Source organism: Notamacropus eugenii, chromosome 2 (genome assembly GCF_028372415.1).
Source record: "Notamacropus eugenii isolate mMacEug1 chromosome 2, mMacEug1.pri_v2, whole genome shotgun sequence".
In the NCBI taxonomy this organism is placed as follows: domain Eukaryota; kingdom Metazoa; phylum Chordata; class Mammalia; order Diprotodontia; family Macropodidae; genus Notamacropus; species Notamacropus eugenii.
In genome coordinates, this window is record NC_092873.1 from 337,607,759 (window position 1) to 337,623,435 (window position 15,677).

General features: G+C 44.7%; 1 protein-coding gene across 9 annotated transcripts in view; it reads right to left on the minus strand.

Annotated features, from left to right (window-relative positions):
- SLC39A11 (solute carrier family 39 member 11) overlaps positions 1-15,677 on the minus strand; it is a 515,419-nt gene that overhangs the window by 10,624 nt on the left and 489,118 nt on the right. For all 9 annotated transcript variants that reach the window (XM_072645551.1, XM_072645556.1, XM_072645548.1 and 6 more), the window contains one exon: positions 5,256-5,354. In XM_072645551.1, coding sequence (XP_072501652.1) covers positions 5,256-5,354 — 99 coding nt within the window. The remainder of the gene's footprint in view (positions 1-5,255; positions 5,355-15,677) is intronic.

The following is a 15,677-nucleotide window of genomic DNA, read 5'->3' on the forward strand; positions in this document are numbered from 1 at the left end:
ATTGGGATAATCACGAACCTGACTTACTCTAGACAGACAAGAATCATCTTTGAGTTTGTGACTTCATCAGCACGAGAAGCTCCCACAGAGGGAAGGACTTTCACCAGTCTGTGAATTAATAGATAAGGTCTTGGGTGTTGCCTGAAGCATGCAGTTTAGTGACTTGTCCAGGCTCATACAATTGGTAAGTATCTGAGACAGAATTCGCATCCAGGTCTTCCTGACTTTGAAGCCTAGAACACTTTCATGACTTTGAAGCGGTCTTCAAAGCAAAATGTGCTTCTCATTTAGAAGATGAGAGATTAATTTGTATTGTTTCCCTGGAGTATTGTACAGATAAGGCATTTTTGCTTATTATTAATGTAACTTTGCTTCTTAATGGGAAGATCATTCCCATCCATTGATAGATCTGCCTGAGTCACATGAGTCTGTGGTGGGAGGAGCTTGCGGAAGGGATAGAGCAGCTGGAAGCAGAGCTGAGGCAGAACTGAGAGGAAGTTAGTCAGAAACCAGTCAGAGCTAGGAAAGGCAGATGGCTAGTATGAGTGGGAGAGCTGGTTTGTGATTGGTTTAAGGCAGCTGGTTTGTGGGAAGGGCCCTAGCAAGGGGAAGGCTGGGGGCTGGTGTTGCCCTCTGCATTGTTACTGTATACAAATATGCTACTATGAGGGATTTGGCTTTCTGGTGTCTGAATAAATGTTTTGGTTCCATATTCTATGTGGAGAGTCTTGTATTTCACGATTCAGAATTGTGGGGGGCAGAGCCAAGATGGCAGAGTAGAAAGACAAAAAAATGCAGGCTCTCCCCCCACAGCCCATAAAATACCTGTAGAGAGGGACTCTCAACAAATTTTGGAGCAGCAGAAGTGGAGAACAACAGAGTGGAGGAGATTTCCAGCCCAGGGTGACCTGAAAGGCCCTGGGAAGCGTTGGTTGCACTGGGAGCTGAGCGAGAAGCCCAGCCCAGCCTTGGCTGTGTGACGCAGCTCGTGAACAGCTCTCAGGGGTGGAATCTCCAGTTGCAGCAGCAGCAGCAGTGGGTTCACAGATCCCTCAAACCACAGGTGCCAAAGGTCAGTGACAGGGTTTTTTCAGCTGGCCAGGAAGCGAGAAGGGCCTTCCCATAGCTCTGGCCTCAGGCAGCAGCCTGCAGAGGCCACATCTGGCAGGCAGCAGCAGATCTTACAGCAGCCCCTACAGCAGCCCGAGACCATTGCTGGATCGTAAAAACCCCTGGGGGCACTGAGAGAGCTGGTCTTTGTCTCGCACTGCATGGTGGCCCTGCCCCCACAGCTTGACTGAATCCCACCCCCCCAGTGCTAGCTTGGTGGAACTGGAGGTCAGGTGCCTGTGGAGAGGAAACTCTGTTAAGATTTTGGGCACAAATATCCTTCCCTGCACCAAGACCAGTACATGCTTCATTGTGCCACCTTGGAGGAACTGATATCTTACAGGTCCCCAGAGTATACCCTACTCTTGACAAAGGACCCAAAAGTCAAGTAACTGGTTGGGAAAATGCCCAAAAAATGGAAAAAAAATAAGACCATAGATGGTTAATTTCTTGGTGAACAGATATCTCCTCCCATCCTTTTGGATGAGGAAGAACAATGCTTACCATCAGGGAAAGACATAAAAGTCCAGGCTTCTGTATCCCAAACATCCAAAATAAATATTCAATGGGCTCAGGCCATGGAAGAGCTCAAAAAGGATTTTGAAAATCAAGTAAGAGAGGTGGAGGAAAAACTGGGAAGAGAAATGAGAGAGATGCAAGAAAAGCACGAAAAGCGGGTCAACACCTTGTTAAAGGAGACCCAAAAAAATGCTGAAGAAAAACAAACAAATAGATCCAAGAGAGACAATTTAAAAAGTATGGAACTACCTGAAAGCCATGATCAAAAAAAGAGCCTAGACATCATCTTTCATGAAATTATCAAGGAAAACTGCCCTGATATTCTAGAATCAGGGGGCAAAATAAATATTGAAGGAATCCACCGATCACCTCCTGAAAGAGATCCAAAAAGAGAAACTCCTAGGAACATTGTGGCCAAATTCCAGAGTTCCCTGGTCAAGGAGAAAATATTGCAAGTGGCTAGAAAGAAACAATTCAAGTATTGTGGAAATACAATCAGGATAACACAAGATCTAGCAGCTTCTACATTAAGGGATTGAAGGATGTGGAATATGATATTCCAGAGGTCAAAGGAACTAGGACTAAAACCAAGAATCACCTACCCAGCAAAATTGAGTATAATACTTCAGGGGAAAAAATGGTCTTTCAATGAAACAGAGGACTTTCAAGTATTCTTGATGAAAAGACCAGAGCTGAAAAGAAAATTTGACCTTCAGACACAAGAATCAAGAGAAGCATGAAAAAGTAAACAAGAAAGAGAAATCATAAGGGACTTTCTAAAGTTGAACAGTTTGCATTCCTACATGGAAAAACAATATTTGTAACTCTTGAAACTTTTTTCAGTATCTGGGTAATTGGTGGGATTACACACACACACACACACACACACACACACACACACACACACACACAGCACAGGGTGAATTGAATAGTATGGGATCATATCTTAAAAAAAAGAAATTAAGGGGTGAGAGAGAAATATATTGGGAGGAGAAAGGAAGAAATGGAATGGGGCAAATTATCTCTCATAAAAGAAGCAAAAGACTTTTCAGTGGAGGGAAAAAGAGAGGAGGTGAGAGAAAAAACATGAAGCTTACTCTCATCACATTCCACTAAAGGAAGGAATAAAATGTACACTCATTGTGGTATGAAAACCTATCTTACAATACAGGAAAGTGGGGGAGAAGGGAATAAGCAGGGTGGGGGGGATGATGGAAGGGAGGGCAGTGGGAAGAGGGAGCAATTTGAAGTCAACACTCTTGGGGAGGGACAGGATCAAAAGAGAGAACAGAAGCAATGGGGGGCAGGATAGGATGGAGGGCATTATAGTTAGTCTTACATAACATGACTATTATGGAAATCATTTGCAAAACTACACAGATATGGCCTATATTGAATTGCCTGCCTTCCCAAAGGGAATGGGGGGAGGGAGGGATGGGGAGAAGTTGGAACTCAAAGTTTTAGGAACAATTGTTGAGTATTGTTCTTGCAACTAGGAAATAGAAATACAGGTAATGGGGTATAGAAAGCTATCTTGCCCTACAGGACAAAAGAGAAGATAGGGATAAAGGAAGAGAGGGATGTTAGAAGAGAGGGCAGATTGGTGATAGGGGCAATTAGAATGCTTGGCGTTTTGGGGTGTGGGGAGGGGACAAATGGGGAGAAAATTTGGAACCCAAAATTTTGTGGAAATGAATGTTGAAAAGTTAAATAAATAAAAAAAAATAAAAATAAAAAAAAATAAAAATAAAAAAACGATTCAGAATTTTGTTGGCATGTTAATGGCCACTGTCAGCGCTGTGAATATTGTGTTAGTGATACAAATATAGGCCTTGAAAATGTTGCTCACTACCTGTGTGATCTTGGACAAGTAACAACCCATCTTTGGTCCTCAGCTTCCTTATATGTAAAATGAAGTTGTTGGACTAGATGGTCCCTAAGGTCCCTTTCAATATAAATCTTATAATGTAGGCCTACGTTGTTGTAAATTTAGACATAAGAAATTCCTGACAGGAAGGTTACCAGAATGGCACCCTTTTTTTTTTTTCTTTCTAGTAGACTCCATATATAGGATATAAATCCATTTGGGTGCAAGTGGAAGCAAGGAGATAAGCCAGGAAATTTCTCAATATTCTATCTAGTCCTTAGAATATGGCATTCACTCTGATCATCCATGTATAGCCCTACTTTTATGGGTTTCTCACCTGGATGGAATTGCTATGGAGATTAAAGAGTCAAGCAGATGTTATCCCAGAATCTACTAGTTGGTGATGGGTTTTGAAAGGTAGCTTTCTGGGACTGTCTTAGAGGCTTTGGGGAGAGAGCAGTTGGAAGATGGAAAGAGCAGCCTTCCTGGTAATCTGACCATGAGGGAGAAAGTGCAGGCACAGGGATGTGGACAGCCAACCTCTGTTGGCTCACTTCCCTTGTCCCTTCTCTGTGTCCTGGTGAGTTCTAAGAATAGACAGGAGAATGAATCTTCCTACTCCTCCCAGGAGTGTATGTGATCAGACTATAGGGCAGCCAGAGGGAATTTTGAGTTCCCCTTCACTTGTCTGTCAAAGACAGGTTATCTCAGAGTTTGTCTCTCTATTAAGCTGGTGGAAGATTTCTTCTCCCTTTGGGAAATGGATAAACTCAGGAGGACAGCTGAGATCCATGTTACCTGCTGGTAGCATGAGCTTTCTTCTTCCTAATAAATCATTCCCCTCATTGCTCACAGCCATTTCATGCTATCCTTACTCCCCAACACACTCCCTTTACTTAAAAATTTTTTTTGATAGCTTCTATATCCTTGTCTGGTTATTAATGCTAGCACAGGTAGAGATTAGGGGAGAGGTTCTGATCTCTGGAGAAGAAGAAGAGATACTTTCTAGCTTCAGCAAGCTAAGGGAGGAGGGGAGGAGGAGGAGCAGGGAGTAGAGTAGGGTAGGGTTAGGGTTAGGGTTAGGGCTAGAGTTGGAGTTGACTCCATTTTAAAGTACCAAATGCACGTAGGGTTGGGGGAACATTGAACTCACACCCTTGGGCAAGTGCAAGTTTCTATAATCAGGGGAAGCTATAAACCAAATGAATTATATATTGAAACACACATACACATACACACATCCCTAGACCTGTAACAGACAAGCTCTGGAAGCAAAACAGAATTAATAGGGAAAGGATAATGTGCTACCTATGGGCACCTACCTACTAAATCTCCAGCTGTAAGGGAAACATTCCTAAAATGCCTTACATGCTTTACAGGTAAGGTGGGGGGACCTAAACTTCCAGTTGGGGATCCAGCATTCAACTCTACTCCAGTCTGCCACTTCATCCAGTTTACTGAGGGAAAAGGGGACACATTTTAAAGGGAAATGCATATCCCTTTGAAACCCTACAGTGGGGACCTTCCCCATGCAAAGTGATAAGTTTATTGTTTCCTACTCTCAAGCAGCAGGAGATGTAGAACATGGGGGCAGGGTGGGAGGTATAGAACAGAAGACAGGAAGAAGAAAGTTCACGATTCCACATGAGAAGGTGGTCTTAGATTATTCACATTCTGAATACTGATCCAAATCAGTGGTTGCTGATTTGATCCAGTTCCATGGCAGATATAGTGCCTGTCCTTTGGGAGTGCACATTACCAGAAGGCTCTCCACGTTGAGAATCCAGCACCACGAAGCGGGAGGCTGACAGCCAGGCCCTCAGGGAAATTCTGGATCCCAATTCCAACAGCTAGATTCCTAAAACGTCAAGAAAACACATAATGCTTGTGGTTAGGGACCATGATCCTCAGGAAGAACCACCTCGAATAGATTATGAAGACAAACACTGCTGGAAAAAATCCACATGGTGCCTCTCAGGTGTAACTTACCTGGTTAGAGGTGAAGCTATATATTGTCTATGTTGGTGGTGGTCACAAAGGTAAGGGAGGGTTGGCACTGTTTTCTCATATACAAAATAGCTACTTTAAGAAAAGCTCAGTGTACAGAATGAGGAAGGGGATCATTCCATTATAGTAGGCCCTGGTCAGACCAACCAACCAACCAATAAACATTTATTAGGTGCCGACTGTATGCCAGGCACTGTGCTAAGCATATTATGTTTCATTCTAAGGGTCATATTTTAGAAAGCCTACGGACACTCTGGAGTACCTTCAGGGAACAAAAATGGCCCAGGACCACTTGAAGGAACTAAGGGAGCCTCAGAGATTAATAACTCTTCATGCTCAAGGCCATAATTGGCAGAACCAGGCCTCAAACCTGGGTCTTCTCACTCCCAATCAAGTATCCTTTTCTCTCTGTGTGCCTCCTTCTTACTGTACCAGTCCAAAGAACACTTTGAGAGGACCTGATAGCCATCTTCAAACATTTGATGCTTCTATCATGTAAAGAAAGGTTCAGACCTACTTTACTTGGTTCCAGAGGGCAGTCCTTAGCAACAATGGGCGACATTACAGGGAGAAGAATTAATTTTGACTGTTAGAAAAAAAGCTGCTTAAATATGGAAAGGATTGCTTCTTCCCCTTCCTTTTTTCTACAGTTGGAGGCTCTTAATTAGAGAATGAATGACTGCCAGACATGTAGTAAAAGAGATTCCTACTCAGGTGTGGATAGGATTAGATGTCTTTTTAGGTCATGTTCAAGTCTCAAAAGATGTGCCACGGCACATGAGTGTGCTATAGGTTTTACCTGGTGTGCCATAAAAATCCGCATGTTGTTATTGCAGAAAAAAGAAAATTTATTCATAATTTTGTATAAAATAAATTTTATTTGACCCATTTGATAAATGCAGTAACTAATCAATCAACAAGCATTTATTAATTTACCATGTGTCAAACACCATGTTAAGCACTGGAAATAAAAAGCAAAACCAATCTCTACCTTCAAGGAATTTACAAATGTAAGAGACAAGACTATAAATAAGTGTGGTTGACTGGGGCGGGGGGGAAGGGGGTTGTTCAGCATCGCTAGGATGGATAGAATAATAAGGGGTTGGAATACTATAACATGGGGAATGAGTCCATTGTCAGTGGATGGGGAGAAGGTGGATGAGGAAAACAGGTGACTGAAGAGAATGGGATGGATTAGTAAAATTGTAGAGGCAGAATGGATGGAGTTGACAACTGACGGGATGTGGGAGTGGGCCGAGCCAGAAGGCAGAGTCAGAGAGGACGCTGAAGTTTTGAACCTTGGTGACTTAGGAAGAAGATGGCATCAGCAATAAATAGATGGAAGTTGAGGTGGTGGGGAGGGGCAGAGTTTAGGGGGAAAATGCCAGTGAGTTCAGTTTGGGACATGTTTAATTTGGAGGCCCAAAGGGAAAGCTGGGTGAGGATGTTCAGTAGACCTCAGGGAGAATATGGAGCTGCATACAGAGATTTGAGAATCAGCTGCATAGATATGATAAAAAAGTAGAGAAGATAGCCAAGGGAAAGAGAAAAAGAAAGAAAAGAGTTAAGGAAATATCCTAGGGGACACCCACACTTATCATGCAGGAGGTGGAGATGGAAAAGGAATGATCAGATAATGGTGGTAGGTGAACCAGGGGAAGTGAGATTATCAACGAGGAGGGTGTGGTTCAGTGTCAGAGAAACGCCCAGGAGGGTAAGAACTGGGAAATAAAAAAATAAAGGCATTGGATTTGGCAATTAAGAGGTAACTGGAGATACTTTGGGGAGAGAAGTTTTAGTAAATGGTGAGGAAGGTAGCCAGATTTCGTGAGACTGTGGATGGAGTTCAGGAAATAAAAGCAGTGAGAGAAAAAAAAAAAGATGTACTGTAATAGCTTAAAGAGAGAGGCAAGGTCAAGGGACCTTCCTTCCTTCTTCCTTCCCTCTCTCCTTTCCTTCTTCCCTCCTTCCTCCTCGTTTCTTTTCTCCTTCCTTCCTTGCCTCCTTCCTTCCTTCTTTTCCTCCCTCCTTCCTTCTCTTTCTTTCTTTTTCTTTCATAAGTGGAAGGAACCAGGAGAAAAGTAGGGATGAAAGATATGAGGATGAAGATGAAAGAGAAGGAATAAATATCTAAAACCTTATAATTAGGGAGAACCTCTCAGCTAGGAGCTCTGCATATTCTCCCTCCACTATGCCACAGGAAAGTGGTAATATTCTTTACTGACAGGGAATTGTGGCTCAGAGAGGTTGCCCTAGGTCACACAGCCTGTCAGAGGTGGAACCTTTTATTTCAAGAATCTATCTCTGAGACTCCTGAACTGACTACAAACAGCTACAAGACAGATTCTATGAGTATCTTTTGCCCAGCCTGCCCAGGAGTCACCAGGCCAGCTAGCAGCATAGAAACCCCATTCTTCCATCCCTGGTCTTGTTATCTCTGGCAAAACTCTATACGTAACTCTGTCCTGTCCTGAGCCAGGCCAGTGCGTTTTCAAGCCTAGCTAGGTGGCACTCCCTTTGAATGCTGCTGTGCCAGGTGAAGGGCCCTGCCTTCCTTGTGCTGGGGCTGGGCTGAAGCTGTACCCCTTCTGCCCTGCTTCATCTGCCATGTGTAATGCTCCTGAGCTTTCTACCTATGTCCCCAATGAGACTAAGTTTCCCAGGGGCTAAAGTCACATGTTTCTCCTATTCCTCTCCTCTGTTCTCTCTTTTTCTTTTTTGCCACCACTTCCCCCTTCCATCTCACCTTTACTCCCAAGGCCTCACATAAGGTCCTAGCACCTAGCTATGCCCAATGAATGTTTCATTGTCCTGCTAAATATGGATCTGTTGTATATTAACTAGAGGCTGAGTAACTTGCTGGCAGGGCCATGTCATTTCCATATCCTAAAGTCCTGTGCATTTCATCAGATTTATTTGGGGCATGATTCAGAGTTACTGATGAGGGTACAGAGAGTTACCTCATCATCTTTTCCCCTCTGCCTCTCCTTCTCCCCCTACTCACTATATACTTCAGAAGAGACAAGGAAAACATACCCATATGGCATTAGGGTGGCACAGTGGTAGCAGTGGATAGAGCATCAGGCCATAGTCAGGAAGATCTGAGTTCACTTACTAGCTATGTGACCCTGGGCAAGTCACTTACTGCCTGCCTCAGTCTCCTCATCTATAAAATGGAATAGCACTACATATTTCCCAGAGTTGTTGTGAGGATCAAATGAGATAAGCATGTGAAAAGAACGTTATAAACCTCATAGTGCTAAATAAATACTATGCTATTATTACAATTATGGATACAGAAAAAAAATATTTTGAGTTGTTACAGGGGATGCAGAGTCTAGGAGTGGTCAGAACTCTGCCAGGGTAACAAGCCTTGAGCAGGGCTTAAAAAGGTTGGGGAACTGATTGCCAGGGAGGGTGGCTGGAGAATGCCAAATGAAGGGATGAACAGGTGGTACTGGGGCTTTAGCCTTAGCTTGCCTGTACACAGCCCACCCTAGGCTTCCAAATGCCCTCCCTACATTCCAGCTGCTTCCCCTTGCTGGCAGCTCTTAATTCAGCTGTGTGTACTACTTGCCAGGATCCCAGAGCAAGCAGGGCCAGGGAGCTATCTCCTTCTTGGCTATTTCACCAAGGGAGGCAGTGGGAGGGAGTGGAGGCTTTTCCCAACAAGGACAGGGATGAAAATCCAAAACAGTATTGAAAAGCAAGGGAAAAAAACATCCCTTTTAGGACACAGTGAAGCTGCTGTCTCTGTGTTGTTTTTTCCTCTCCAAGCAGCAGCACAAAGACACTATTACTAGTCTGGAGCACTACAAATTAATGGGAGGCAGAGGCAAGCGTGAATGAAGGGGTTCTTTAAGAAAAACCACCACCTCCCCCTCCTCTCCTCCACCCCACTCCCCAGCACTGGCCCCAGTGACAAGCCAGGCCCCACCATGACCCTTCACCCCCTGGCCTGGCTTGCAATAACAAGGAGATCCTGTGAGAAATGCCAGGAAGGGGCCAGCAGGACAGAAAGAGCTGGGGAGGAAGGAGAGAGAGAAGCAGGGAAGGGAAAGAAGGGGACAAATGGGAGGAGGGGAGAGAGAATGGTGGGTGCAGGAGGGCAGGAGGCAGAATGGTTTTGGCTGTTTTGGAAGCTTCTGGGCAAGTAGAATGTGTCAGGGGGCACGGGCATCCTAGGGGAGGTGAGCTAGGTGTCTGGGAACAAGTTCTCACCTCTGTGGAGCCATTAGATTTGGCCCAGAGGAAATACACCTTCCTTTTATTCCCTCAGGAGTAACTGAAAGAAAGTACTCCAGAGGACCCCTCCACCCCTGACCAAAGGGTGTGCTAGATAAACCCTGGGCCCTTCCTTTTGGCTACTTTCCACCCAGGCCCAATTATGTTCCCTCATCAAAAAGGGCCAGGGGGAGAGGGAAGGTGAAGAATGTGGACAGACAGATGCTCTCCCAAATCATATCACCCCAGACATACTCCTTATTTGTTCTGTATGCCTTTCCCCTCCTTTTTTTATTGGAGGGAAGGCAATACCATTAGACTAACCTTCCTAATTATGTAAGCAATTAAAAATTAATTTCTATTTCCCAGGAACATAATATAACACTGATTTCCTGGGGAGGTGGGGGCTTGGGAGGGCAGAGCATGGCATTCTAGGTGGCAGAAGAAAGAAGCCTGTAAGGGATGACCAATGCAGAAAATGGAAACGGAACATGGAAAATCAAGTGGATAGTTTTTAAAGCCCCAATTTGCACTTCAGATTGGCTAACTCTGGAAGCTCCTATGCACGAACCCTTCTACCTCGGTTCCTTTCCAGTACAGTCCCCCATCACCCCTTTCCCTCTAAGGTCCTTCAGACCTCAGGTACCCCTGGGCAGCTCATTTCCTGCCTAGCCTTGTTCAAGGACCCTGGAGCTAAGAGACAGAGGTGCAGGGAGGGAGGGGAAGGTGGGGAGGTGTTGCTCTCTTTCCTTAAAGGGACAAGGGACAGCAATAGACAATTTGCTCCCTGTCTGGGAGAAGGACACAAAGGAATAATTCAGGTTGTTTAGTACCAGGCAGCAGCAGTGACTGGAACTCAGGGGGGAGACCGAGGGAAGGCCATAGGTTTACTCACAAATATTGACTCTGAGAGCCTCCACTGGCAACGAAGCGCTGACAGACAGAGAAGCCAGAGTCAGTAAGCTGTGATGTGCCAAGGAGAGAGGATAGGAAAAATGGTTCCCATTCATGGGAACCAGCTACCCAAATCAGTTCCAGGTATGGAACTGGCAGACTCAGAGTGAGCAGGTCTGAACTGTGGGGTCTGGCTCTATGGTTTTGCTTCTCAACACTGACAGGCACTATGGTGTCACAGAGAGTGGACTGACTTTGAAGTAAAGAAGATCTGGGTTCCAGCAGTTTAGTGGCAGACAGAGTTCAGGCTTTTCCCTATCATTTGTTCTATACCAGGAATGGGAAACCTGGCCCTCTAGGTCCTCAAGTGCGGCCCTTTGACTGAATCCAAACTTGACAGAACAAATCCCCTTAATGGAAAGATTTGTTCTGTAACACTGGAACTCAGCCAAAAGGCTGCACCCAAGGACCTAGAAGGCCACATGTAGCCTCAAGGCAGAAGGTTCCCTTCCCCTGTTCTATACTAAGACCCACTTTAGACTGTGCTGATTTTTCCTGCTGTAAAATGATTTTGTCTGTTCCTTCTCGGAGATCCTATGAACCCAAAAATACAGGGTCTTGCAAAAGGGAAAAAACTACATTCATGGGCCTGAATTTCTTTCTCTTTGTACTTGAAGCGGTCTGCAAGATCAAAGCACACTATTTTCCTTTTTTTTTGTTTTTTTCTTGCCTATGGTTTCTACTTTCTGTTTTGATTCTTCTTTCACAACATGACTAATGTGGAAATATGACTGATATGATTAAACAGGTATGGACTCTATTGGACTGCTTGTTGTCTTGGGGAGGAAGGAGGGGACAAAAGGAGGGACAAAAGTTAGGAGCTCAAAATCATACAGGAATGAATGTTGAAAACTATCTTTACATGTAATCGGAAAAAATAAATAAAAAGAAAGAGGTCTGCTTGTCTCATTTCTAGGGTCACTGCCTCATCATTTTCCAAGGATTTGGAATTGGATGGGACCCAAGAGATTAGCTAGTCAAGGGGTTCTTAATCTTGGTGGGAGGGGAGGTCTGTGAACTTTCTCCCGAAAATAACTATATTTCAATGTAACTTGTTTCCTCTGTAATGCTATTTATTTTATATGTAACCCTGCTTTGATTCATTTGGTTTGCTTACCATGGAGCTCATTATGTCCCTGACCCTACATCCTGGGTAGTGTAGTCTTTGTTAATTGATTGCCTTTTGTCTACCCTAATGGCCTCTTGGACAGCCCCACCCTGTGGATGGCAGGGCACATCAAAGACAGAGTTATCACTGATTCACAGCCAGATGTGTGGACTGCTGTTTTAAGAAAACCAAAGAGGCTAAATCCCATAGGAGCTCTTCCCCAAGTCTAGGATTTTATTTCAATGATTATCATTTGTTCACATCCTTGGGAGGCAGGGGTGAGTGCTGACCGAGCGTAGTACAAAGAGGTTTCCAAAGAATTCATTTCTTGGATTTCTAGATCGAAATCCTTCACTTAAGAGAGAACCCTTGCTGCTCAAACAAGGAGAAATGCTTTTGGGAGGCCTGGGCATTTGTGAAGGCTCTAAAAGGAGCCTGCGCCTCTTCCAGCAACAAATGCCAGCAGAAACCAGCTTTTCTCTTGTTACTGCTCTGTCAGGTCCAGAGGAATCTTCTGGTAGGAAGAGGCCTTCCACAGTCTTCAAGTTCAATGGGTGTCCCTGTCCCCCAAGCAGGGCCATACCACCTTGAAAAGAAAACGCTGATGTCTCCAGCCCCCAATATCAAATGTGTTCAAGGCAGTTCAATTTAATTCAATTAAACAAGCATTTATTAAGTGCTGGGCACTGGGGGAACAGACAAACCTAAAACAATTCCTGTCCTCAAAGAGTTTACATTCTGGGGTTGGGAAATATGTACACATACACATAAATGATGATATGATATACAAAATAAATACTGTATAATGAGGGGAGGCATTAGTAACTGGGGGGTGGGGTTGGTATTGGGAAAGATCTCTGAGAAAAGGTGCTTAAACTGAACCTGCAAGAGAGATAGGGATTCCAAAGGGCAGGCTTTTCATGGCACCCTAAGGCTGATAAGTATGGATGCTGTCAGACCCTGCTAGGCAAAAAAAAACCAGGAAGGAGACTGGGAAAAAGGTCTTGGGAAAAAGCCATCCACTGACCCAACCAATAGGAGAAACCATTTAATTGCAGTTCCTTCGATGAGGCTTCGTGAGGCTCCAGAGTGTCAAAATATAAGGGCAGGTTGTTAAAAATGATGTTGGATTTCATTTATATTATTACCAGTGTCCCCTTTCCAGCCAAAGAGTTGGTTCCGAGATCTCTTGGCCCAGCATCAATGAGGGGGAGAGAGGGGGGACAAAGGGGAGGGGAGGAGAGGGAGAGAGACAGACAGAGACTGAGAGAGAGGGAGAGAGAAAGAAGAGAAGAGGAAAAGAGAGGAGAGGAGGGGAGGGGAGGGGACGGGAGGAGGGAAGGGAAGGGCAGAGGAGGGGAGGACAGAGGAGGGGAGGGCAGAGGAGGGGAGGGGAGAGGAGAGGAGAGAAGGAGTGGGGAGGGTGATATGGGCACCTCTGTGCTTTTTCAAGGTCAAGAACAGAAAGCTTCCTCTAAGTCCAAAGTCTGTTCTGAAGGGTCTATTCTCTGGCGAGCAGATTTTGAAAATAGAGCTAAGTTATTACTAACAAGTCCCTTTGCACTCGGCTTTCAATTCCAATGTACAATGTGCATGTGTATTCTTGCGTGGCAGGCCCTTACATACTGTTTTGATTGTTATCGCCTTGCCATGAAAGGCCTGATTGTTCAGCCTCTCGATGACATCACTGGCTTCCCACTCGGGCTGTCTGTTGAGGTGTTTGATCAGCTTGCAGGTGGGAAGAGGATTGGTGCTAACCGCAGGGGCCTGACACCCGCCCTACCTGTTCAATGGAGCTGGTTTAGCACGCAAAGGATTTTGTCTCTCCTCTCCCTCTCAGCCCTCACACCTCAGGCCAACTGAGACTGAAAGAGGAGATAAACCTTGTATGTACTCCCTTAAGGTCAAATACCCTCCCTGGAGGAGAGCAGGTGCATCCCCAGGAGGTCAGGTCATAAGGAATGTGCATCGGCCCCACTGCTATCCCCTCCCCCTTCACTGGAAACAAATTGCAAAGGATATTTCTCAGGAGATCTTGATAGAAAGAAGGATCAAAGATTTGGGTCCTGACCTTCCCTCTTTCCTCACTCTTATGTGGGGGGTTGGCCTCATCCAGGGTGTCCCAAAAGTCTTCATGCAGTGTGAGTTTGTTTTAATAGCTTTCTTTAATAGTACTTCATTGAGATTTTAGGGACATCTTGAATGAAGGTACAGGGCCTAGAACCTGGTCAGCTCAGGAGAATCAACATTGTAGGTGACTTAAATGCAAGGAAAAGATTTCCTGTGGCTATAAATAGGCGATGGCAAATTACCAAAGACCTTTTGTGAACAAAAATGGTAACGCTAAGAGATGTATGATGGTGGACAGGTCAGGCTGAGTGAGCCTGAATGGTCCATTCATATTCATGAAATAGTCCAGTGGAAAGAGCAATGTATCTGGAGTGCAAGGACCCAAGCTCACATCCCACCTCTCTGCCCAGCACTATCTGGCTGACCTTGGGCAAGGTACTGGATTTCTCTGGGCTGCAATTTCCTCATCTGTAAAATAAAGGGATTGGATTGCATGGTCTCTATGATGCCTCCTGGCTCTGAATTAATAGTCCTTGGAAATTTAAGATTTCCTAAACAAAGATCATGAGGCAGCTCAGGGGCTCAGTGGATGGAGTGCTGGGCCTGGAATCAGGAAGACCTGAGTTCAAATCTGTTCTCAGAAATTTACTAGCCCTGTGATCCTGGGCAAATGACTTAACCTCTGTTTGCCTTAATCTACTGAAGAAGGAAATGGCAAACCACTCCAGTATCTTTACCAAGAAAACGCCACAGACAGCATCAGTGTGGTGTGGTCCACAAGGACGCGAAGAGTCAGACATAACTGAATAAATGAACAACCAAACAAAGTCATGGTCCTTGGAATGCCAGCCCCTCACATGGTGCCAGACATATAGGAGGTGCTTAATAATTGGTTGCTGACTGACTGGGCAAGTCATCTCATTGATCTCGTTTCCTCATCTGGAATTCAAGGATCTTTTATTCAGTTTTCAATTCAACAACATTGATTCAGCCTTTGCTGTGGATAAGTGGCCCTTCTAGCTTTAAGTGTCTATGATGACAAGTTATTAGCCACGAATACTGCCATGCAAATCAGGTGAGTGTCTGGGGCAGCAAGCAAGGCTCAGGTCAGAAGGGAATAATTTTGATGGGAACTAGTGGAGCAGTGATCGCTGCAGGCATTTCTGGGTAGGGAGTTATAAGTAGAAGGTATCTGTGCATTAAGAGCCTTAGGAAAGATATCTTCAGGTAGCGGGAAGGGGCATTAAGGGAAATAGTCAAATGATGACTAACATGGGAGGGTGCCAAAGCCAAATCTGGCCAAGGGCTGGCATTGCAGGAATGATATTTGCCAGGGAAAATGGCCAATCACGGTAAGGGCAAGGCTATTTTTAGGTATTTCTGAGCCTCTGGTAGAAATGGATTCCAGAGAACCCTCTGCACTATTGCTTAAGACCCCTTAAGTAAGTAACACCAAGCTGGACCCTGAGGACCTAGCCAAGTCCACATTTGCTGCATCCACAGGACAGTAAGATTTAGAGCTGCCAAGGACTTTTCTAGTGCAGAGGTTCTTAACCTGGGGATGTGTAAATTTCTATTTACAAAAATTCAGATACCTGTATTTCAATATAGTTGAATTTTTGGCAATCCTGCATATTTAAAAAACATTATTCTGAAGTGGATATCGACTGGGGAATGGCTAAACAAACTGTGGTATATGATTCTAATGGAATACTATTGTGCTACAGGAAACGATGAACATGATGATTTCAGAAAAACCTGGAAAGACTTACATGAACTGATGCAAAGGGAAGTGAACAGAACCAGGAGAACACTCTG